This window comes from Osmia lignaria, chromosome 5 (assembly GCF_051020975.1).
Source record: "Osmia lignaria lignaria isolate PbOS001 chromosome 5, iyOsmLign1, whole genome shotgun sequence".
NCBI classification, from domain to species: Eukaryota; Metazoa; Arthropoda; class Insecta; order Hymenoptera; family Megachilidae; genus Osmia; species Osmia lignaria.
In genome coordinates this window covers 4,560,345-4,586,662 of record NC_135036.1, presented here as the reverse complement: position 1 = coordinate 4,586,662, position 26,318 = coordinate 4,560,345, and the positions used below count along the sequence as shown (strand labels likewise).

The 26,318-nt window shown below is 34.8% G+C and overlaps 2 protein-coding genes across 4 annotated transcripts in view; one reads left to right on the top strand and one right to left on the bottom strand.

Annotated features, from left to right (window-relative positions):
* Positions 1 to 118: 118 nt before the first annotated feature.
* LOC117607852 (tetratricopeptide repeat protein 39C) lies at positions 119 to 14,414 on the top strand. Its single transcript, XM_034332035.2, has 16 exons — positions 119 to 1,255; positions 2,202 to 2,339; positions 2,776 to 2,977; positions 4,132 to 4,336; positions 6,023 to 6,223; positions 6,803 to 6,971; positions 7,280 to 7,478; positions 7,554 to 7,805; positions 11,109 to 11,285; positions 11,619 to 11,722; positions 11,788 to 11,908; positions 12,404 to 12,511; positions 12,581 to 12,696; positions 13,517 to 13,684; positions 13,918 to 14,010; positions 14,081 to 14,414. Exons 1-16 carry the CDS (start codon positions 1,100 to 1,102, stop codon positions 14,201 to 14,203), a joined length of 2,532 nt encoding a protein of 843 aa, XP_034187926.1. The 5' UTR covers positions 119 to 1,099; the 3' UTR covers positions 14,204 to 14,414.
* A 5,013-nt stretch (positions 14,415 to 19,427) lies between these two features.
* Positions 19,428 to 26,318, bottom strand: part of Ca-alpha1T (Ca[2+]-channel protein alpha[[1]] subunit T) — a 126,721-nt gene continuing 119,830 nt past the window's right edge. For all 3 annotated transcript variants that reach the window (XM_076688459.1, XM_076688457.1, XM_076688458.1), the window contains exons 29-36: positions 26,111 to 26,303; positions 25,776 to 26,037; positions 25,280 to 25,410; positions 24,660 to 24,809; positions 24,276 to 24,568; positions 23,424 to 23,700; positions 23,069 to 23,328; positions 19,428 to 21,940 (exon numbers count right to left, since the gene is read on the bottom strand). In XM_076688459.1, coding sequence (XP_076544574.1) covers positions 21,101 to 21,940; positions 23,069 to 23,328; positions 23,424 to 23,700; positions 24,276 to 24,568; positions 24,660 to 24,809; positions 25,280 to 25,410; positions 25,776 to 26,037; positions 26,111 to 26,303 — 2,406 coding nt within the window. In that variant the 3' untranslated portion in view covers positions 19,428 to 21,100. The remainder of the gene's footprint in view (positions 21,941 to 23,068; positions 23,329 to 23,423; positions 23,701 to 24,275; positions 24,569 to 24,659; positions 24,810 to 25,279; positions 25,411 to 25,775; positions 26,038 to 26,110; positions 26,304 to 26,318) is intronic.

Here is a 26,318-nt window from a genome sequence, read left to right as displayed (position 1 = left end):
CTATATAACAGAAGTTTTATGGTATTATTTTGTATATTGTTCATTATACTATTTGCATCAGAACAGTGTTTAAACTTATTGTTAGCTCTACTTCTTTTCTGTTAAATATGTTAATCAGTAAATGCTTTCAGAGAAACCTGCTCCTAATATCATAACGCGCTTTCAGGGTCGTCGTTATATAGACTAAAATCAATAACATCTATATATGAAAACTCGGCGATGGTGGCAGCAGCATTGCGCTCTGTTAAGAGAATTTAGTCAACTCGTGGCACTGTAGATAAAAAGCTCTGTTTGGTAAATGTCATGTTCGAATATTTTTCAAATAGTTACAAATATCTTTTTAATGAAATTTTCTTATAATAGTGGTGTCGTGTAGTTGTAACAGTTTGCAAAACGTGAAAAAGGCCGGAAAATAGATTTACATATTTAATAATATTACTCATAAAATAATAAAAGGAACAGAAAGGATTCATTACATAAAAGATGCAACTAAAATCTTGAGAATCAGAAATATGAAATAAATATTTAAAAAATTAATTGTGCTGTGTGTTATGTAGTACAGATTAATTTTTTTTCTGAACATGGAAAAGCTTCAATATATAATACATACAAATAATATAATTCCTCTAACAGTGTACAATATTGATAATTCATCGAAAGTGGCCCAAGTTACATGTTAAAATTAATAGTGTTCTAACTGTGAAAAATTCTAGTTTTTTAAGGAAGTATTCAATTATATTTTGAGTTTAACATTTCTTCTCTGTTGAGCAGTAAAACGAAGAAATGGGTGAAGATGTTATTGCGAGAATATTTTACATACTTATTCATACTGATATGGCAGCACTTCTGGCAAACCCGTGACGCATATTTACCAATTACACGCTTCGATGCTATTTCTAATCATTGAATTTTATTTCATAAGAAAGAAAAATTAAGTTTACCATCGATTCGTTTGATTTAAGAAACTGATCTTAATCTTGTTATTTTATAATACCCGTTGACATGATTTTTTCCTGTGCACGTGACTATCCCGTTGAAAATATCGCATTACTCTTGAAATTCAGTTAACTCTTAAACGTTTCAATCACCCTGAAGAATCATGGCTAAAAAGACAGAAGATATGAAAGAGTGGAATATTGCTAGAACGGGAATTTCTCTTCTTTTGAATAATAAAGTTGAAGAGGCTGAAGCCCTATTTACTGGACACCCTCATAGCTTTCACGTAAAAGCAGGTCGCTGCTTTGTCCTGTTTATGGTACGTAAAACGTGTATTAAAATTATGTTCTGGTATAATAAAATATTCGTAATGAAAAATTTTTAATTTAAAAAAAGTTTTAAGGCAACCATTTTAAAGCAAGGTTTTTACATAAGTTTCAAATAAGAGACTGCGAAAATAAGTAAAAATTACTATTTAATAAACTTTTAATAAACGTTTAATGATCCTTTAATAAAATAATTAAAAAAAAAAACAATTGAAATTTTATTGAACATATACGTATTTTTTTTTAAATAAAATTTACATGGATATTTGTATCTCATTTTTTAGTGTTGTAAATAATCGAAACAAATAATTTAATTTTTTGTATTGCATAGTAATTAACACATTATTAATTGATTACTAATATCCTTCTATGTGAAGTTGTATCAGCTTACGTAATTATTAATAAAGAACAAAATTATAATGAAAACTTACAGTATTATTTATTGTGTTGGATAATACTTAGCTTCATTTTAAGATGACACCGCTCTTTTAATTCTTGAAATTTATATAGATCTGGGCATTTTTTATAATTAAATATTAAATACAGTCAGTGATATACGTGTGTAAATATCGTGTATAAATATTTTCAGTCCTCAAATTAGTACAAAATCTTTTCCAAGCTGCTAAAATTTTGTTTCAGAGACTTCTAATGTTCTTCGTTAATATTTTTAAATTAAAAATTTATAATTTTAACTTTGAACTCGCGGGAAAAATTATCCGCTACAAAGAAATGATATTCCTATTAATTATTTACTTAAAGTTAAGTCATAAAGAAATTGTTGGAAATGTTAATTACTGAAAATTCCTCTTCACAGCCAACAATTTCGAGTTATGTTTGCACAAGCCATTACTATTTTCATCTCTGCACTACTCATTTTGCCGCACTCTGTATAATTTGAAAATAAAAACAAATACGAATAATTCCTAAATGAATTTTCAGAATGCATTAATGACATTTGAGAATGATAAACTTCAGCAGGCCATGATATTGTTGAAAGATATGGAGAGAGAATGTGCGAGTGATATAGGATGGTTAAAATCCATGAAGAGCAGGGTCTTTAGAACGGAAGAAACTAACGTAATTATTACTATTATTATTTTAATAGAGATGATAATTGTAGCGAAGCTCCGCTATTAAACGACTGATAGGGATTATTTTTGTGACTTTTTAACTGAAAAACTAGATTATCAATTTTGACCATTCTTTGCAAGCCGATCACAGTGGTCACTGTGAGTGTTTATATAGAATAAAATCAGAGATCGGTGGTGTCCTTGAGGAATGGTCATAGAAACCGATACCGATGTTAAGTCTATGAGAGAAATCGGAATTACGCTATCGCACGAGTTTATTAAACACTACTTTTAATTGCTATATTGTGTCCAAACTGTTAAAGTTACTTTTACTGCAAATCAATCGCTTCGCTCCAGTATGTCAGCCACGAAGCGGATGGCGGCCTAGTATTAAACAAGAATTATATGTAAATAATAAATAATTTGGAAAACGAATGTTGCAGAAAGATTATATCAACAAATTGGAAAGACAAATAGTTTTAGCAGACTCCCAGGTCTGTGCGGCAATATTAACATTACTACAACAAGAACTCACTGGTTACGTACGTGGTGGTTGGATGTTACGTAAAGCTTGGCAAGTTTATCAACACGCGTATACACAAATTTTACAACTTTATCAGCGTACCTTTGGTACCAGTCCATCGGGTATGTAATTGTCTTAATACATTGACTGCCATGGGAGTCATTGGTGACCGATATCAGAATATAATTGTTGATCGCATATTAAGAATTAATGGGATTAAATATACAGGGTGTTCGACAACAGGTGGGAGATTTTTTAAGGGGATCAAAATAAGACGAAAATCAAGAATGACGAAATAGCGTTTGCGGTTTTGTTTTCCAGTAATTAACGTTTAAACATTCGAGTAAAAAGCGCCTAAAACTTGCAATCTGTCCAGCACCGACGACAGATAATTTTTAGGTAATAGTTATTCAAAAAGAGACAAATTATCATTAAAGAAAAAAAAAAATGTTGGGAACCAAGGATTTGAACCGTGGATCTCTAGATTGCGAGTTGTATGTGTGAGTCTGTCATATTTCTCAATGTAAGTAGTAACTAACTTTAATTATTAATATCTTTTAAACAATTAGCCGTCTGCCCACAAAACTGGGTATAGGCGTGTTCAGCTCGACGAGCTCTACAAGCTGGCAAAGTTTCATTAATAAGTGAGTGTAACACTTGGGTAGTTCCCTTGTCAGTCTCGATACGTTTCATCTACTTTCTTCGTCACACGGTCCGAATTAGTGTGCGTGATCGCTTTAGCCAATAGCTCGCTAGAACCGGAAATGCGTGTGAAATGAGGTGTCTCCCTTCTATTCTGACCAATCAGATTTGCGGCCTTATCATGGGACATCTTGTCATCGGTGCACAGTACCTACTGCAGCATTCGGCTTTCTCTTCTTGGTTATGACTGTACCTGCCCCTGCTGACCTGACGTTCAGTCGTCGGTGCTAGGCAGGTTGCAGCTTTCAAGCGCTTTTTACTCGAATTTTTAAACGTTAATTACTAGAAAACAAAGCCGTAAATGCTATTTCGTCATTCTTGATTTTCGTCTTATTTTGATCCCTAGAATCACCCCTTAAAAAATCTATCACCTGTTTTCGAACATCCTGTATACATTTTGTAAGTTTGAGTCACGATTGACCCAGACTCCGCTGCTCAAGGGTTAATATGTTCCTTCGAGCCAATTATTTTTAACATCTATTTTTTCACATAATTATATAATAGAGTACTTTGTTCATAAAAATCTTGTTAAAATTCTAAGTGAAACAATTTTCGTAACTTTCACTTTCATTAGGATTCAATACGAGGTGCAGTACTCCGTGCAATGGCTCCTCTTATTCCCTTCAAAGTCTACAAAGTCCAGGTTCCTCGGAATGGTCTATACCTTCTTGCAATGGTTCAGCAAACCATCCAACACCAGTCTCGTCCCCCTCAGGTCTGCGAAGCTCTCTATCAATGTTCTTCTCGCTCACTGGCATCACGTCCGAACAACAGACACCGTAATTGTTGTTTCTTCTTACAAACATTTCTCACTCCTTATTATTGAATCCTTGTTTTTCCCCCTCTCAGGATCGTCGAGAGAAATACTTGTGCTTGTGAAATAATTAAGTTTGAAGATTTTTAGGTATTGGTTTGTAATACTTGTTAAGTTAGCATTGGCATAACTTAGACCTTCTTTCAGGGTGGGCTAGGTCTTTTAGAAATTTAGAAATTTTAGAACACTGAAAAGCTGGAATTTTTTTATTTTGAAACTGTTAGGATTTGTAATTTTGTAATTTAGAAGATCTGAAATTATTGAATTTTGGAATTCTGGAAGACTGGAGTTTAGGAAGTCTGAAATTTATGAATTTAAAAATTTTGGAACTCTGAAATTTTTTAAATCTGAAATTCTGATAATTTTAAATTTAAAAATTTTATAAATCAGAATTTTTAAATTTTTAAAGTTTGAAATTTTGGAATTCTGGGAAGTAAAAAGTTAAAAACTTTGAAATTCTGGGATTTTTAAATGGTGTGGTCCAATTTTTGAAAAGGGGCTAGTCTAAATGTGTAGGGGTGCAGACCCAACGGAGCTCGATAGCAACCTCAAAGACCAAAAAATTAAATTCTAATTCCTAATTATAAAAAATTGTGATATATTTATAACTCTTTCATTTTACTTATCCCTGCATCATTTTAAAGTTCAATTTAAGAATACCTTTTACCTTTTTAATAATTAGAGATGTATATTTGCTGAGCAACGTAGGCGACCTTTCGCCTATGTTCCAGGTGTTAAAAAGAAAAATACATTTTTTATTTATAATGTATTTTATAATTACCACATAAAAGGTTAAATGCAGAAAATATACATTTTTTACAATTAAGGTACTTGGGAAGTAAGAACAATAGAGGAAAACGGTTTTTATATTAGATTCATATTGAGAAATCTTCTAAAAAAAAGAGAGGGGAAAATGTATACAGGGTGTTTTTAATAATTTTGTTATTTGTAACCATGTAGAAAATATTTCAAAGGGAAACTATGGAATTTCAGGAGAGTAATTAGGCTGTAAAGGTGAAGAGCATCTTAAGCTCATTACTTCTGAGATTTCAGAAGCTTCATCTTTTTTTTAATGTAACTGTATCCATATAAAATACAGATTACTGATTCATCATTTCATTGACGATTGATAATATTAAGATTTATATATTTAATGCAGTGTTTGTTTTTCATTAACTTTTGTTATTAAAATTTTGATTGCCCCTTTGTAATTAGGCTACCTCGGCGATCCTGTTCCCTCTACACGTTTTTTTTTCTAGTTTTAAAAATTATATTGTCACTTGCATTGTTTCTGAGGAAGAAAATGTTATAAATAACAATGTTTATTATATTCATATTATTGAAATTTGATGATAATGGTACACTAATCCAAAAACAAAATACAGTAGAGCTCTGTATAATCCAAGAGATATGTTTCGATCTGATATTCTATATGTTTTGATATTCTATATTCAATAAATGTTTTAAACAATGGAAAACATTTAAGTAAATTTTATGAAATATCTAAATAAGAAATATTACATTATACGGTGGTCTACTGTAATGCTTGTGCGTTTTGATATTTAATCACAAAATAAGATGTGTTTATTAAACATAAATTACTATTTCACTGTGGAAGGTTAATAAAAGTGAAAAATAATATGTTTTACAGTTTTGTTGAACCTAGCGAGGTCACCAGATTGATGTCAGCAGTTAGCTTTGGATATGGGATTTATCAGTTGTGTGTCAGTTTATTGCCACCCTCGCTTATAAAAGTAATTCACTTTTTGGGCTTCGAAGGTGATAGAGAAGCAGGACTCACTGCTTTAATGTATGCACGATTAAGTGAGGATATGCGTGCTCCACTTGCCACGTAAGTTTTTGGGGGATTTTATTATTTATAAAATACAGAGTGTTAAAAAATACCCTGATGACCTCTACACCGTTGGATAGATCACGAAAAATCGAAGCGAAAAGTTCTGTAGCATTTTTCGTGATCTATCCAGCGATGTAGAGGTCTCCAGGGTATTTTTTAACACCCTGTATATGTATGTACATCACGTTTCAAAAAGATTGTACACCGTAAAAAATTCTAATTCCTTATGCCAATACAAGCCTACAGTTAGCATTTTGCAATCAAAAGTTTCATTTCTGAAATATAAGCGATTAAAAATTGGAAGTGGGACTGCCTACTTCGGCGCCATTTTATAGAACTGAACGATCAGCTGATCACATGGTTCAAGATGCACTTACAGAAAAGAACACATGCAGATATACAAATACATTTCAAATACGTTTCAATTTTCGAAAACAAAGTTGCAAATTACAAAATAATGAACAACTCTTCAGTATTTAGCAGTTTTGGTATGGACAATAGATAGCTTTTGCGGTGTATAGCCTTTTTGAAACAAGTTGTATTTTAAGATGATATTATTATTTTTATACCTTGTAGCTTATCTTTACTTTGGTACCACACAATCGCCCGCCCTTTTTTCGCCCTTGATGGAAGCAATCTTCGAGCTGGTGTGAATGCTGCAAAGCAATTAATTACAGAATGTCAATCAGAGTTCAATAATTCCGCGCTGTTCCTTTTTTTCGCTGGCCGAATACAGAGACTCGAGGTAAAAATACTTTGTTGTTTTCAGTAATAATTTCATGACAGATGAAAGATTATAAAATAACTTCATCAGTTATTTTTAATAATCCTAAAAAATATCTTAAAACAGATATCACGTGTTATTTCAAATAACATAAAACAACAATAGACATCAATTTTTAAACAGAACAAAAATATTTTATTTATATTTGAACTAATAATAAAATTATTGTTACCCAGACAGTTTTGTTTCCAAATATATCTCATTGTTATATTTTATCAAATACTTCAAAGAATTTTAATTTTATCAAATTAATTAATTTTGTCCCACAGTCAAATGTAAATGATGCTCTTCAAGCGTATGCAAAGGCTGTTGAAATTTCCAGTCAGAGGGAAATAAAGCTGTTATGCTTGCACGAAGTAGCTTGGTGTTACCTAATTCGATTGAGTTACGAAGAAGCTTACCGATCTTTAACGCAATTACGCCAGCAATCTAGGTGGTCAGTAAGCTTTTACGCTTACTTAGCAACTGGTAAGATATTTTATTTTCTCTTCCCTATTTTTCCTTTATCGTCATGTATATTCAGGAATATTTTTCTCTATTTAGTTTGTTGCGGAGCGATTGGTAAATTCGACATTGTGGCGGCATCTTATCGAAAGATACTTAATTCGAATAATCGAATGAATAAGGAGACGCAACTTGGTTTGTTCGTTACGCGTCGAACGCCTAAGCTTTTGAATCAAGAAACTGGACAACCTTACGCAGTTTTGTACTACAGATTACTTGTGTACGAGTTACTTTATTTGTGGAACGCGATGCCGTCCTGTTCTGCAGAGTCGTTACGAGGAATTGTTCTAGGTAGTACAAGTTATATTTTTATTTATAAAACTTATTAAGGACACAGACTCCTTCGAGACCCACTTCGAATAGATCTAAGCGTCGTTGTAAACCAATGGGCATAAATTGGACATTTGATGATGTGACGTCCAACGTCATTATCCAGAATAATAAATAAAAAGTGAGAAGGGGTAGTTGCCAAATCGTATCGTTTGAGAATTTTGAAACAATTCGTTAGAACAATCAGATGCTGCAAAATCAAGTTACATTATAAATTAGCTGGTTTATCTGGTCTTAAAATTAAATGTTTATTAGAAAAGATCGTATCTTTCAATAACAAAACTTTTTGGTTTTTGATTTTTTCTTAATGATACTTTTACTAATGTAATTGTGAAATTCTTCTGATTAAATCAAGACCAAATACGATATTATTTAAATTATATTTACTTATTACCTTAAAAAGGAAAAAACTTCAGATCACATTAAGGTATTAAATAGGCGAAAGAAAATCACTCTTTGAAGCAAATATACTTCAAATTATATCATAGTTGATCTTATTTTAATTTGAAGAACCTCACATTGGTCAAAGCTTCATTTAGCAAAAATAAAAAATAAAAAAGTTGTATTGTTTAATTAGTATTGTCTTCGTTCTTTTGATTCTCAGACCTCTTTCTCTTTCGCTCTCTGCTCTTTTCTAAATCCCTCAACGTTCAAACACTGAACTCGAGCTGTTTCCAATTGTAAGAACCGAAAAGATACCTCCGTTTCATAACTGCCTGGTTTCGGTACTGATTTTCCACTAGTTACCCAACTTTTACTGTAATGCTGAAAATGTACTTAGCTTTCTATGAAAAAATCTCTATCTGATTGCAGTCAAATGTTAATAATAATAAAATAAACAATGATTTTTATTATGACTCTGTTATTAGAATGTAAAGGTAACCGTTCGGATGAACCAATGGTTGGACTAGCCGATTTAATTGAAGGAGCGGCCTATTCTTATCTCGGTGATATCCAAGCGTCGATTGAAAGCTACCGAAATTGTATAAAACGTCGTAATCCGTCCCATGATGCATATGATCAACATGTCAGCGCCTTTGCGCTTTATGAACTTGGTACTGCACTTTGCATTATTAATGTGAGTAATAAATAGACAATACATCACTTGTGTTAATTTTTTTTTTTTTTTTATAATTATTGCTGGTTTAACTCTGGGATGGCGGACCTCGGAGAGAGTCCTAATTTTAATCTAATTTGATATTCCATATTATTTTTATTTTCTAAATTTTACATTTAACTTTAGGTTAATATCCTGGTATTTGTTTTGTAAGTTTGCTTCATGATTGACCCAGGCTTCACTGTTTACTGATTAATGTATATTTATTTCTTTATAAATAAAATAAGCAAAAATTGGGCCAGCGTAAGTGACCAGGGGAGCAAAGTTTTTACATAAGTGTTATATAAAATTAATCAGTATTAAATTGATCTACATTTTGTTTCAGAATATCGAAGAAGGAAAAATGGTTCTTTTAAAAGCTCAAACCCAATACAGAGATTACGACTTTGAAGGCCGATTGAATGTACGAATACATACCACCCTGAGGAATTTTAACTGACGACGAATAAGAATATGGTCTTTACAACTTTTATGTAATATATCTGTAGATTTGAAAATACTATATTTTTTAGGTATCGGATCCTTAACGCAACTACACTTTGTCCTATGATATTCCGTCTATACATACGATGTTACTAAACAAATTTCTGTGCATCATTAATTTAATTACAAAGCCATAAAATTCAATATTTCTAAGTAGTTTTTTAGTCTATAAAAAGTCGTACCAACGGTGTTCGTTTTTTCCGTCTACACCAGGCATGCACCGAGGATCGTGTTACGGGCACAAGTTGCTCCCCACTCCTATGTTTCTCGAGATCGTAGGCGTTTAGTGGAGGGAAGAGGGTTTCGTCTCCCCGGACGCCTTTAGTTCGGGCCGGGGACCGCTAGGTGGCGACGAGAGATTGGCGGTGATAGTGTTCTCGCAAGCGGTCGCCCGGCATGCAGTTCAAATATATAGAAGTTCCGAATTGCGGTATGATAGGTGTTAGGAGCAGGGATCGTATGTTGTCAGCTCCACTGAACGAGTCTGACAGACGATTCCGAGACGAGAAAAAACACCTTTTTCTCCCTTCTCCTACAAGATATTACATTGCTCAATCACATTCATGATCGGTTTTTTAAATTAACCAAATCTGTAACTTTCCAACGTTAAAATGTTGTCAAGCACCAAGTGAGAAGAAAATCCGTAATAAAGCCCCGTAACAAGCTCCGGCGCTCTTGGATGCCCGACGAACACTTTCGTATGCATGCCTGGGCCCACATTAATGTAGAAACTTACAGTCGTACCAAATCAGTTTCCGTTAAACTATATCAATACAAAAAATAATCCTATTGTTACATATAATGTACATACATACATATATATTTGTTCATCCTGTTGTACGTACAGAATGTTCATCCGCACGATTTTTCAAGCATTTACAATAAACTGATTAAAAGAAAGTCATAAAACTATTTTCTATCGTACGTTCAACAAACTACTATTACAAAATATTTTTTATGTTATCAAGGAGATTATGTTTCATCCTTTTAACACTAGAACTACCGACGTTTGATGCACACTTATTTTTAAGTTGAAAATAATGTTGAAAATTAAATAGATAAAGGATGTAATATAATTCAATGTATACATTCATTCTTTATTTCGATTTTTGAAATTTATAATTTAAAGTGAGAAACTTGAAACCAATTTTGGCTGATTTGGTAGTTCTAGTGTTAATATTTCTATGATATCTTTTCATGTTAGAATTAGAAAGAAAGTCGAAGCAATTAAAACATGGGTGCAATGGATGTAAGAAAAATGATTAAAATAGGCTAAAACTTATTTAAATTAAAAATAAAACACAGTAAACGTTTAACCCTCGAACGACGGACCATGCGGAGAGGCTCAATTTTAATTTAATTTTGTATTCCATATTATTTTCATTTTCTAAATTTCACTGTTCCTTTAAAAATTATTTTCCCAATATATGAAACACTTTCGCTTAAAAATTATATATTTAGTTTAGTATCCTTGTATGTATATGTTTTGTAAGTTTGGATCACGACTGACCCAGGCTCTGCTATTCAATGATTAAGATTTTTAGTTAACGACAGCAATGACTTGAAATTTGCATTAAAATTTGTTAAACAGAAGTTAGTCACTATACAAATCGAAGAAATTTTGACAAAGTTTCAAAGCAACAAGCTTTATAGTAGCTGTTCAGGTTCTTCAAGAGATAAAACCTGTGATTATGAGGAAGATCCGATGAGCGTTCGAAACACGTATTGCTGCGCAAATGGAGGAATCTGTCCAGCTGCTGTATTAAATTCCTCTCGCCAATCTCCTTGGTACTGTAAACTCATCAAACCATTTGTATTTTGTGTGATCACATCGTTGTTGGGTACGTTATTTTTTTGGTTAATTGAACAAAAATTGTAAATGAATCTGTGACTGAAATAATGAACCTAATGCTAAAAATATGTCTCTATTCATTTATAAATATTAATATATGAATAAATTTGTATTTAACTATTATAATAATTAATATATTAAAATGTACTGAATATATTTCAAGAACTCTTATCAGTTAAAGATATTTGTTATAAATTTTTTAATAGTTCCTACATGTTGTGTAATTATACAAAAGTAACAATTTCAGTTATGGTTCAACAATGCTAATAAATAATTGTAATGTTATATTTTGAAATAAAAATCTGTGTATAAAACATTTCAGCAATGTCAGTATCTCATCTCTGTGACAAATACTCAGCTAGTACAACTTTTAAAATAATTAGATCTGACTTGGTGAATCTGAGGGCACATTTAAATACTCTTTCGGTAATTACTATGTAATACTGTAATTTAAACGTTTCAAATTATATCTCCATATAATATTTAATTAGATGGAAGTAAAGAATGTAATGGAAACCCGAAATGATTTAAAGAATAAATTGAAGGAAGTTGGATATATCATTCCGAAAATGTCTGAAGCCATTCTCTATTTAAGAAATGAAGTATCTGAGGGTAAAAACGACATGATGCATTATGCTTTTTGTTATGATAATACAGAAAAGATTCGATGAAAGCGAAATGCTCGGGACGAAATTTTCCAGTTGCAGTTCCTACATTATTAGAAGTTTGCCGATCGCTTCGAACGTAAAAAATTTTCATTTTCATTTGCTATCCTGCCCCGTGTCCGAAACATATTATCGTCAATATAACAAGTAAATATAGTCAAACTTATATCGTATTTGGTATCATTTTAATCAAAAAAATATCATAATTACCCAACTAGAAGTTTTATAAGAAAAAATGAAAAATAACAAAGTTCAATTGCATTAGTATTACCTTACTGATATATCCGATCCCAGATCATGTTACACTACTCGGCAAGCAAAATTCGCGGCATCTGAAGGGGTATACCCCCCAGTGGTGGGGATGTGTTCTTCGCTTTCATCGTACAGATCTTTTTCGCTTTCATCGAATCTTTACAGTAATAGTTAATTATATCTTAAATAGGAATGAAGGCTATGTCTCCAGACACTGTTAGAGATTTGGTGAGGAGTGAATTGCAAACTTACGATGCTGATAAAACTGGAAGAACTGATTATGCACTTGGAAGTTCAGGTTTTAAATGGATAAAAAATATTTCCCTTTGATAGTTAGTTTTGAATATTCTTGTTTTGAAATACACAGGTGGCACAATTCTTTCAACAAGAAATACAGAAACATATTCAGCTGGTGCACCAGTACTGAAACTCTTTGGAATACCTATTTGTCAACAACAGAACACACCTCAGGCTGTCATTCAGGTTACTGAAACTTATTTCTAATATTAATTATTTTCACATGTATACTCCACTTTAATTACAACATTTGTATGAATGAATATCCTACTATTTATTTCCATTTGTATCCTTTTTAATTCGATATTTCATTCCATATATGTAGTACAGTGTCGAGCAAAGTAGGCTTCCCTAAGGAAAACGGCGTTACAGTGGAAGTACAAATTCCCAAAATCTTGATTATGACGATATTAATATTAAAAGTGATTTAAAACATTAAATAATATTGTTTTAAATTGTTAAATACAATAAAATTTAGTATATAATTGAGAAATATGAATAATGAATAAATATAAATTCAAACGTTCCCGCGTAAATCTTTATACGCAAGTGGTGGGGGCCATAGATCTACATATGTGTATATGAGACCACTCCTCTTTACTGTCCACCAATCACAAGAAGTTCCGTGGGATGGCATAGGGACAAGAGGGGATACTACGTATACATCGACTGACCCCTTTATTTCACACGAGCCTAATTAGTAGATGTGACCGTTTTGACCAATCACACGTCATGACTGTAAGTACGTGTAAGCTAAGGTGGGGTGCGACCAATCAGATTGCGTTATTCTTATAAGACTTCTTGTGATTGGTAGACAGTGCATCGTTACCTTCTATGGAAACGCCTACGTAGAAGGGAGGGAGTCTGGGAACTTCGGAAAACCTAGTGTGTAGGTGTGGGGAGGGGGGAGGGGCTCGCAAGTTTACCTTGGAGAGCATAAGTACTTTGCCCGATACTGTACTATTTTACCCTAAGGTGTGGTAGGTTATAATCTATATTTATGTAGACTGGTGTTCTTCCGGGTGAATGCTGGGCATTTAAAGGTAGCAGTGGCAGTGTTGTTATACAGTTACTTGGTTTAGTATATGTTTCTGGAGTCAGTATGGAACATATTCCACAGTCAATATCTCCAACAGGAGAAACGACTACAGCTCCAAAAGATTTTTCTATACTGGTAAATTTGAATACATTTTTCATTTCTTATGCAACCTGATCTTTTAAAGTGATTTTAGAATATATTATAGCATAATTGAAAACTACTAAATATATTCTAATAGATTATTAGTTAGAAGTTAATAGTTCACTTCAAAATTCCAAAATGTATTTATTAATTGTTTCTGTAAATGAAACTGTAGGTTTCATCGAAAAACTATTTTTATTTCATAATTATATTGATATTCTTTTCAGGGTTTAAAATGTGTGGATGACACAAATCCTTTCCTTTTTGGCGAATTTACATACGATAACACTGGCCCCCCTGTACAATACTTTGAAGTTCAAGTAAACTATGATTCACTAATTTCATCGTAATATAAATTTAATGAAATATACAGATGTTTACAATTTACAGAATCGATCAGATAAACCATATGAGATAATTGAACTTAAAGTTCACTCGAATAGTGGTAATAATGAATACACCTGTATCTATAGAATACGGGTCCATGGTACCTTAAGTAAAAAGAACAGATAATTTCTTTTTAATTAATTATTTAATAATTACGAATTAAAAGTAGAAATCCTGGAATGGCTTCTGCAAACGAACGAACTGGCTAAACGAGAATTATAATTCTAAGATCACTGTTGACATAGCATAATTAATAATATAATACCGATTTGAATAAGACTTTTATATATAGCTATTATGTATACTTTATTACGTAGCAAATAAAGACAGGTATCTTCCATAATGATGTTATTTTTTATATTATTTATGTTAAACACTAAAAAGTTTATTATAAAAAGGGAAAGTTGATTTAACTCGATTTAAGTCGATGAATAGTTGACTTTGGTAGCAGGTCTACGTTTGTCATCCCAAAGATGTTTCATGAGCTACTGTTTAACCCTGCGGCTTCGCAGCTGTAATCTTTTTCGTCGATTTATGTCCCTTTTTTTTTACGTGGGAGAAATCTTCCAAAGACACCCCCAGCCCCCCTGGGGAGGGGCCAGGGGAGTAGTGCGGGATTTTTACCCGTTAAAACCCCACACGCTGGCCTGCACTGGGCTGTAGGGAGGGCCCCGGGACCTCTGTCGAAGACTCCGGGACCCCTCCGATTTATGTCCCTGGGTCAAGCATGCTCAACAAGTATAGTAACACGGGCAAGGGCGTCTGTCTGCGCCCAAATTTGTATGCGTGCACTGTTAAGAGCTGGAGATATGTGCTTGCTTCGGGCGAGTTCTTTGCGAGTGGGAAGGAGGTATGACGGGGGGAGGAGGTGGCTGTTTCGGTGTTCAACATATCAGTATACGAACCTATTAAGTTATTTGCAAATTACTTACTTAATTTAAAAAGGGCCCCCTTAACCTAAATAGGTCCGCACCAGTAGCCAGCCTGTCAGGAAGGCAGGCTATTTCCCCTTTCCTCACTCCTGAGTACTAGGCTATCCCCCTTGCAAGTTTCTTACCTAATCTGAATAGGACCCCCCTTACAAATTGCTTACCAAATTTAAATAGGGCCCCCATTACAAGTTATTTACCTAATCTAAATACATAGACCCGTACTAGTAGTCTGCCTGGAACACTATTTCCCTCTTCCTCGCTCCTGAGTACTAGGCTATCCCCCTTGCAAGATTCTTACCTAATCTAAATAGGACCCCCTTTACAAATTGCTTACCAAATTTAAATAGGGCCCCCATTACAAGTTATTTACCTAATCTAAATACATAGATCCGTACTAGTAGTCTGCCTGGAATACTATTTCCCTCTTCCTCGCTCCTGAATACTAGGCTTGGAAGTTACCTAATCTAAACGGCCTTTAAGGAATTGTCCTATGTCTTCATAATGATCTATGAGATGGGATATGGGTTAGTACTATAAATTAAAGATTGTTACGTCAATTCAACGTGATCGTCGTTCAGTTTATTACATTTGTACATATTTAGTCTTGTTCTACGTTTCTATCATCGTGCTCCTTCATTCTCACACACTTACATACATAATCATTCATTCGTTTTCCTTCTCCCTTCTTCCTTTCCATCCCATGCACCCTGCTTTTCTTTCCTCACTCTTTTTCGCTATGGTTTCTCGAATTCACTTCAAATCCATACGATTTTAACTAGACTTTTCCGAACACAGAATACACACATGTACACAGCATCAGACAGACAAAACGGACACTTCTCACGATCATATGAACCATGCCTGGTACGTCACTGCTGTAATTAAAATGTTTTCCCTCCATTTTTTTTTTATACTTTGTTTCCCTTGACTATTTTCTTCTGTTACGAACTGCCTTTTCTAAGGGCGAAGAACGGACTGAAGAGGCACGCGGCAACAAGTACATTGAATTAACAGGTTCGATTAACTGATCACGTGCGCGTGCACAATTCTTGTACTTATATTCACGTGACTATATATACGTACATGTGTGCATGCATATGTATATATACACATATGTACGTGTACATTTATATACGATGTATACACACACATAAGTATGACGCGTGTATTATTTTTCATTCTATGTTTCTCTATGTATTTTTTTCTCTTTTTCTTTTTACATATCTTTTTTTTCATTTCATTAAATTTTCGTCGCGGATAGAAATACTTCCACCGCTATGAGGCGCACATACATAGTAGAATCTCTTAATCTTTTTTTTTTTTTTTTATATATTTATATATATATATTATATTTTTTGTTTTTCCTGTATTCTTACTAACAATACACGTGCATCTGATCGGCGAGATTTCGCGCGCGGTTACACGATCATATCCCCGTGGCTAGAGTAAATTATAATTCGGAGGTCAGTCGTCTAACGCTATCGAGCTATCGAGACTCGGTCGTGGTGCCAAAGAGACGCGCGTTCCTAAATCATCCTCATGGATTTAGCAGAATATTCCGTTTAATCGTTTTAATTGATAACAACAATCTAGTTGATTAAACATGAATTTCTAATTTTCATTGTAAATAGACTAGGCATGATTGTGCGTACAAGATTAGTTAGATCTTTCGAACGAAGTTTCAACAACCAATACAGCTAAGTGACTTTATGCACTGATTAAACGAAAAGTAGGAATCAATCTTTCAGTTACTATCTATTTTGTTCATTAAAATAATTAGGAAGTAATAAACATGTTCGAGTCCGTTTGAGTAGATCTACTCATACCAGACGATGATTAAAGCGACATAAAACAGTTCAGGCGTAGAATTATACCAAATATAATCGCCAAACAACATCGACACCAATTGAAGTAACATGTGTTCTTAAGAATCACGACATTAATTATGCTGCTTGTTAATGATTTAATTTACGATTTTGTCTAATTTTGTCCAAACTGCACTTGTTACTTTGGGCTCGAACACGTTAAGGGTCCGCAGGGGCGACAGTAGCGCCTCTCGTGGAGTAGTAATAAAATACAGAAAAGGAATTCGCAAGGATCGTCCAAAGTTTCTTGCTTTCTACGCATAAGGCCCCTAAGATCAATTCAGACTTGGGCCGTCACTCCTGTTACTTAAATAATTAAATAATTCATCCTGTATTTTATCGATCGTTTAATTTCATTACGTGACTATCTGTGAAGCTACGTGAGTACGAAGAATAAATTAAACCTTTCCAAGATCATTTCTCATTTCATTCTCACTTTTAGGATGTTGGAACGTTGGTTACCCAAATCAGGGATGAGAATTAGAGCAATATCTTAAAATAAGGTGATTGTTAAACCCAAATGATTTATCAGAACCAGAACAAAAATGGATAGTAGTCTCTCACTTTGTTGCATTTAATTTTAAAATTTTTTAGATTTTATTAAAAAATTTTTAATTTTAAAATGAAATAGATGAAAATCGAAAACATTGAAGTACCGAAACCGAAATAAATACCGGTATTTTTTCGTTTTTTCTTTGGTGACATTGTAGATTTACAATGATGACCACAATATCATTTTTTCTCGCAATTTTTAAGTATTGTATAAATTACCTCCAATTAAACCAGAAATATATGAAAACAGGAAAAATGCTGATTATTATTTTTAATTCGGTATTATATATGTATATATCGGTTTTGATGTGACTATGCTAATGTAATTAACATAATGACAACACATACAGAATTCATTGGTTTTAAGTTCTTGTTTGGAAAAAGTGTTGATAGTTTTTTGTTTAAATAGGAAAACCGGAAAAATTACCGGTAAATATATCGGTATTTCGGTATTTTGGTTTCTAAATGGGTTTTGTAAGTGCAACCGAAAAATACCGATATTATACCAATATCTTCAATTTCGGTATAAGCCCTTGCTCTGTCGCAATATATACAGATCTAAGCGAGCAACATAATGAAAGACAATACTGTACACCTCCGAGTATGGATGCTTTCCTTCAGTAATATAACCTCTCACTATTTATCTCTTTCATTTCTGCTGCTTAACACTTGGATGGTCGTTGTCAGGTATTCATTATGATGCTTAATTTTTCACACTAATATACTTTCCTTTCCTGTTTTTTACTCTATTAGATATTAACTACAATACAAAAATTGGTAATTTTACAGTGTGTAGGTTAAATGAAACTTTCAAACGCAATTCTATTAATAATATCCTATTGGGTACAACAAAGACCATAAAATTACAAATACCATGGATTCCACACAATATGTGACCGTCAAAATGTTAAATGCAAAAGTAGGAAGCATAATCTCCCACCATTAACTGCCGAGTAATGGCGGGCATTTGCCCTTACAGAAAGAAATATCATCCATGCTCATTTACTTAAACTAAACAGTTATCCCTGAAGATTCATTCTCTTTTGCTAAGTAGTAACACGTGGTAGGATTTGGAAATATAGTCTCAAGCGAAAGTGAAGACTGAAGGCGGAGCCTTGCGGTGTTGATACAAGGAGCAGGTAGTAGCAATACAGCCATTAACAGCTAAAAACACGCTACCAAGTCTACAGTCCATTTCAAACTAGCCGAGAGGTACACCTGTGAGGTGACTAAACAGACTACCATAGTACTGTGCACCGATGACAAGATGTCCCATGAGAAGGCCGCATTTGCATTTGTCTCATGGGACATCTTGTCATCGGTGCACTATACATGTATCACCAGGGCCGGCGTTAGGGAAGCACGCGGTCGGGCAATCGTCCAGGGGGCGCCGCAGCCCGGTGTCCCTAGTATGCGAATATACCGATATTTTCTCATTGTCTCTTCTCTCTATCTACAACTCATATGTAATATTACATATATGCTATATATGCTGCGACATTTATGCCTATATCGTTTTTTAGCCCTTGAATGGGGGCCACTATAATCTTGCCCGGGGCGCCAATACTGCTAAAACCGGCCCTGTGTATCACAACACAAAACGTGGCTAGTCCAAAATGGCTCTGAAACAGTTTGGTGAAACATTTGAACAAAAACTGAGTAGTAGTGGGAGAAAGTCCTCCATTTGTGCCCACACCTAACTGCCAGGCATGCGCATTTCAAAACTCACTCTCGCTTGGCACAACTGTACATATACCCGAAGCGCGGGCACCACTACCGCACGAAGAGTTCGTCAACGTTCGTCAACGTCAGAAGGCATAGAATCGTTAACATTTTAACATTTCTTCATTTCAGTATGTTGAATTTATCCTCGACAATCATTAAATATTACCGCACGCGGTAGTATCAAAATAAACCACACCGAGTGTATAGTATAGAATATTCATAAGTGTATGTATGTACAGTAGAGTTTTCTATTTATTATGTATATACGTGTATATATTTGTTGTTTTTTTTTTTTTTTGTTGCTTTTCACTATACTCAGAGCCTCGCACATGTCTTCGTTTTATTAAAAAGTCAGCTACTACCTCATATTTTTTTTTGTTCCTAATTGTTATTTTTATTTCTCTTGTTTCTTTTACTGTTGCTTGTCGTCGCTGTTTCCTTAAGATGTTTGCTGTTGTTGTTGCCGTTTTATAGGAAATATACTACGATTAAAGTATATCACAGATGTTAACGAGAAGAACGTTCTAGAACGCGCGCGCGAGATAGAGATAGAGAGAGAGAGAAAGGGATAGAGAGAAACGAGGAAATGGAAACGAGAAGGATAAGAATGTTAAGAATCGTTCGTCGCCGCAGGATCATTCGGATGTACACAGCAGCTGGTTCGACATAGCTTTCCAGGAGAACTCGAGTCGAGTGAAACCAATTGACATAGAGATAAGATTGTACGAGTTTCAATTTGTATTAAAGATTATCACAACGTCGGATTAGTCTTAAGATCCTAATCGTATTTACTTCAAGCTCCGAGCTAGAGTCATAGAATTGGCGAAAGAGGTGACAAAAATACCATATTGTAATCGACTAGTCTATGAACTGGCTATTTTATTACTTTTAGCCCAATCGTAACAATATACGTTCGATCTTTCTCCATTCCTTTGAACCACATGTCGGTTCTAAGAGAAATTTTAAATACAAAGCTCTTACGTCTAATGTTAACGACCTGTTTATTTATTTTTTTTTTTGTTCCGCAGTTTAAACATCCCTGCGATCGCGAAGACTACAGCTACTTTTTATTCCGAAAGTTTTATCTAGATTTTCTGGCACTTCGGTAATTAACCATTTGTTTGTTTTTTTTTTTTTTTTTCGCATCGTTTGGCACCTTTCGTTCCTCCGTCGAGAGCTACCACGAGCCACCGCGGCTCTCGAAACTTTCCTGCGAACGACACGCGGTTATAATAATGTATAATATTGACGAGCTGGAGAAAAAGGAAAGGCGAGAAAGTGTGGTCCGATTGATTGCAGTTGTCGCATAGACTCGACAAAATTTTTATCTAAGACCTACTAAATTCCCTAATTATCGACGCAGACTACGTCGTTCTTCCGTCCTACCAATTCCTACGAATCGACTTCCACGACGCTTTTTAAACGGAACGTAAGATCGTTTCCGCTGGCAATAATAGATTGTCATAGGTTTTTCTTTTTTTTTTGTTTTTTTTTTTAAATCTCTTTTTGTCCTTAAGTGCGTTATACTTTTATACGCGCTGTATGGAACAGCATCAAGCTGTTCACGATTGGATATTAAATTATTTGTTAATTATTACTCTGCTTTCTAGCTCACCAGAGCTCACACCATCATCTGAGATACTTTTTTTCCTCCCTATACTTCCTAGCCATTTTATTCTCGACTTGCTGTAAATGCTCGACGTTTTCCTTCTTTTCCTTTTTGGCAAGTTCACAGCGGCAAAGTGACTAGAATATAACGACTATATTGTCATGCACTACAGTCTTTCTTAGAGCCCAATATTGAACCCTCGTAGCAGCACACCCCATGGTACATCGTCGTGGATACCATGGCATTGGCTAGCAATTTTTCACGGAAATCAATACTTTTGTTGGTGAACCGTGTTAAACGTAACAGATACTTATATGTTGAAGCTTCGATTGCTTCTGGATTAAGAAGGATCCGAGGGGCCAGCAGAGGATGCCCTCTCGGACCTCTCTTCAGTTTCTTTCATCTCGTCGGTTTCTTCTGGTACCGCAGTCACCGAGGAAATTGTTGTCGACGCATCCGTTGTTTCCTCGTTTAGCCTCTTTTTACGATGCCCGTTGCTACTCGTGGAATCGGTATCGTCCACGTATATCCTAACGTCCGAGTCAACCGTGGCGCAGATTGCCTCCGGTATGTGTACCACGGCGCTACCGCTGCCGTTACCACTTCCATTCGCGCTTAAACTCGTGCTTCTGATCATGCTGTCGCTCATGATGCTGGCCGACACGGGCGACATCTCCTCGGACTTTTCTTCAGCCACTAAAACGTGTCCGTAACTTCCCACTTGAATCGACGAACCGTACTGATCACCCGTCGGACTTCCGCTCTTCAGCTTGGACGGTCTCCTTTCGTTAATAATGGATTGCACGTCGAGATCGTCCATTGGTGGCGCGGATACACGTCGCTCGTTCTTCGCTCTTACTTCCTCTGATTTCGTGCCGTTCTTCGATGCTTCGCTCTCAGCGTAACTGTTTACCACGCTCGGGGTTCTCGATACGTTGCTTCCAATGTTGCTAACAGTGCTGACATTCGTGTCGGACTGCGATTGCGTGTCGCTGAATGCCCGGCGGTTTAACGTTGCCTTGGACGGGTAAATATTAGCCGTTGGTAAAAGATAACGTTCGCTGCTCAGTTTCGGACAGGTCAGGGTGGTCACCGAACCAGCCGGTGTTACCGGGGAAGAACTCGCTGGTGGCTTCTTCACGCTCAGTAGTGATTTGTTCTCAAGCACGTCGCTGGTTGCCTATGGATAAAAACAAGTATCACACATTTTGTTCAGGTTTAACATTAGAATTATCAAACCAGTCAAAATGACTGGTTTTGAGTTTCTTATTTTGAATTATAAATTTTATTGAGGTATTTTTGTTGAAATATATGTTGACTATTGTCGAGATAAAGAATGGATGTGCATGTTAAATTATGTTTTATCATTTATCTATTTAAGTTTCAACATTATTTTCAACTTAAAAATAAGTGTGGATCAAACGTCGGTAGTTCAAGAGTGACAGTAGCACCTCTAGCGAAGAAGCAGTGAAACACTGGAAAGTAATTGCCGTCCTTGTCTTTTCATGCAGGAGAGACAAAAAACGTCCAGAATTTCTTGGTTTCTCCGCAAGAGGCCCTCATGATCAATATGGACTTGGGTCGTCACTCCTGTTGAGTGATGTAGCGATAACTAACAGGTAGTAAATTTTTAAAATAAGCATGTTAGCAATATTCAATTACTGATCATCATTCTTGAAAAGGCAAGGGTAAGAGAAAAGCGTTCAGTCGAATTACAGTTAATCTTCTGACACTATTCCTAAGCTAGTAAGCGAAAGTGGGCAGTATGGATAGAGACACTATTGCTGGAGCTTTGCGATTGCTTTTAGTCGCTGGCGACAAGTAGTAAACCATTTAGAAATTTAAATGCCAGCTTATCGGTGTATTAATATAAATGCATAATGTTATAACAAAAATAACAATTTAACTTTCTTATTTTTAGATTTTTCTGTATGCAAGTTTTGTTAACATATTGGTACAATTTTTCTAATTAAAAGGAGACCAAACATGACATAATTTGAACTATATGGATGAAAACAGAAATTCGCATTGGGGATGTTCCTTTGTACATAAAATAAGTAAATGTGATTCAAATGATATCGTGTTTGATCTTATTTTAAGTAAAATTAAGAAAGTTATATTGCTGATACCTAATACATAAGGTAAGGGGCTTAGTGATAGGATACATAAAAAACAGTCCTAGTAACTAGACGCTTTTGACCAATCAGACGCAAGGAAATGGTCTAACAACAGAGCCTGTCCAATCAGTCGTACTCGTCCAACCACTAGCCCCGTCTCACTTTCCCTGCAATTCTTATCTTTAACTTACCTGTAACCTTTTACGTTGCGCGTGATTGATGTCTCGACTCGCTGCATCATAATTCCGTTGAGAAATAATTCGAGGCACGCTTAGATTGCTCATAGACTTCTCGAAAACTTCGACAACTTCAAAGTGCATCGGCAGTAGGGACCTCTGTTGATGATGCCCCGAATGAAACGTTTGTCGACGTTTTGATTTGAACTTGGACGGTCTTGAACTGGAACGATGATACGAACTGCGACGTGATAGTGACGCAGATATTGTTCCATCTGCAATTTTTTAATAATAATTCTTATAAATAGTTCATCATCGAAAATAAGTATTTTACATATTGTCTAAAAAAAGATAGATGAAGTAAACGTACCATCTGCGCTCGCTTTTCTTGGTGGATTATAAATAAAATTCGCAGGTAAGGAACGAACTTTAGCAAGACCAGGTCTGCTCGCAGAAATCTTTACATTTGGTACTAAAATGGAATCGCGTTCTCTTGCATCATCATCGTCATCTACACCATCATCCCCTGTCCTGTCTCGTTTCACAATTTCATCCTCTTCCTCTTCTTCTTCGACTTCCAATAATTCTTCTTGTTCTGCTGCTAATTCTCTTTCCAGTTGCGTTTCCATGTCAAGCTCATCTTCCATCTAACAAATCAGTTTCAAATTTTTATTCAGTGACTAGGTATAGCTACTTACACGCGGATCCAGTGTAGGGTTTTCTCGATTAAAAGGAAAAGAGTAGAAGCCCGCCATTTGCCTTGCCTTGGGAGAACCCAGGAAGAATTTAGAGTAGGCATGCATATGAAATTGCCCTAAGAGCGCTTCGGTGCCTGCGGGTTCTCCCATGCTTGCCTGCCTGCTCACTCTTAAACTGCTGATACGTCTGTGCCCGCAACTTTGGGTACCCATTTCATTATTTACAGTGCAAGCCTGATATGAAATCTTTTGACCTTAATAACATGTATGTAATGGACAAATAAGGCAAATGGTGGAACACTTCTTCTCTTTTGCATTATTTACTTATGATTTATTAAATAATTATTTTAAAGAAAATTTAATTTCATTTTAAAAAATTCGATATGCCTTAAAAGATAAAAGAGACACTAAAAAGATTTAAAGTTTTGTTTAAAATAATTTTGTATAAAATTGAATAATCCTGGAATTTCATGGTGATATTCTATGTGTATGTTGAATGAGATATGTATATGTGTGATTATTACCTGTTTATGACTTTCTTCGAGATGCTTCATAAGCACAGCAACGACGACGTTTACAAGAACGAACTGTGCCATAAGCACAAAAATTACGAAAAATATAGGGGCTATGATAGTGCTGACGCAGCAATTTTTCACGCAGTCTGCTGCTTCGTCGCAGTCGTCCCTTAACGTGTCTTTCATAATCCCATTCCAATTATCACCAGTAGCTACTCGAAAAAGTGTTAAAAATGCCATCCCAAAATTACTGAAGTGGGCGTGCTCGCCGAGCCCTTGACAGGGCATTTCGTCGTTACATTCTAGAATACAATAATTAACACCAGCAGAAATATTTATATATTATATTTTTTCAATATTCATTAATAAAGATTAGTATTTTGAAGTATTTACCCAAACGACCAAAAAGTTCCACACCAAGAGCAGCAAATATGAAGAATAGCAGAAAAAATAGAAGACCTAAGTTCCCAACCTGCGGTAACGCCTGCATTACCGTATCTAAAAGGGCTCGTATTCCTTTTGCCATCTTCAGCAATTTTAAAACTGTATAAAAAAGGGTGCTTGTTATTATTTCAAATATCTAAGATAATATTTTGCGAGAGGATTTTAAAAACGTATAGGATTGTAGGTCTGTAAAATTTTAAAATGTTGAAAATTTTATATTTTGGGATTTTCGAATTGTCGAATTTTGCAATTTTACAATTTAAGAATTTAGGAATTTTGGATTTTTGAATTTTGGAAATATGGTAATTTACAATTTAGGAAGGTAGGAATTTTTGAATTTTAAAACCTTAGAATTTGAGAATAGTGAGGGGGCCATTGTACATTTGTGTATCTGTGGGGAGGGGGGGAGGGGGGATGGTTAGGACATCTATACATATAAAAGTCTTTCACAAAAAAATCTAAATGACTAATTTTAACCGAAAAATTTATTGGGTTGGGTCATAATTGACCCAAGCGGCATTTACCACTTGATGATTAATCTCTTTAATTTCTGGTTCTTTCGTATTTACCTCTAGCAATTCGTAGAACTCGCATCACCCGAATTATAGTAGGATTGATCGGGATGATTTTCGACTCAACTTCTTCGAGAACGATACCAACTACCGACAGTATCACGATTCCTACATCCAACTGATTCCATCTAAAACAAAGTATTAAAAATAGAAATCATTATGCAAAATATCTAAAATAAAATGACACTATGAAAAAATTTCAATTCTTTATGTCAAAAGAAATCGAAAAGTTCTGCAGTATTTCGCAATTTGTAGCTTAGTTTTTGAGATATTAACGATTGAAAATTAGAGTTTTGATTATCAGGACGCCATGTTTAATGGCGCCGCTATGATCAGCTGTTTAAACATGGCGCTCGGAAAGCTGAACACCTAATTTTCAACTGCTTATATCTCGGAAACAAAAACTCAGATTAAAAAATGGTAAAGAACAAAAATAAATGAAAATTTATAAACATTTTGTATAACAGGTTAAAAAATAATTAAAAACTCATACTTGTCTTTGAGGTAAAGGTGCAAACCCAATGCGAGGAGTTTCATGAATGATTCGAGAATGAAGACTGCCGTGAAGAAATAATTGAATATTTTTAGAGCGTAAGTCAAAGCCTTTGGCATCATGTAAAATTCCATCGCCATTGTGACAACGTTCAGGCCGATTACTGCAGCAATTGCTAGGTCGAAATACTTGGATGTTACAACGTTGTGAACGAACAGTCTGGATTTCGAGTAATTCGTGTAATATGGCGGTTCATGCATTTCTGTAAAATAAAAATTTTGATTTTAATTTGTTTGTAATTGAAATTTTTTAAAATTTGTATTAATGTTTCATACTTCGTCGTTTCTTTTCCATCTGTAGGGCCCGTTTAGCAGCTCTTCTTACCCGTTCCTCTTTCTCTTGCTCTTCACGACACCTATGAAAATTCTCCACCACAACGCCCACGAACATATTAAGCACAAAAAAACCTACCAACAAGATAAAAGCTATAAAATACAGCAGCCGCCATTCAGAGTAATTCTCGATTGGCTGTAACAAAAAGAA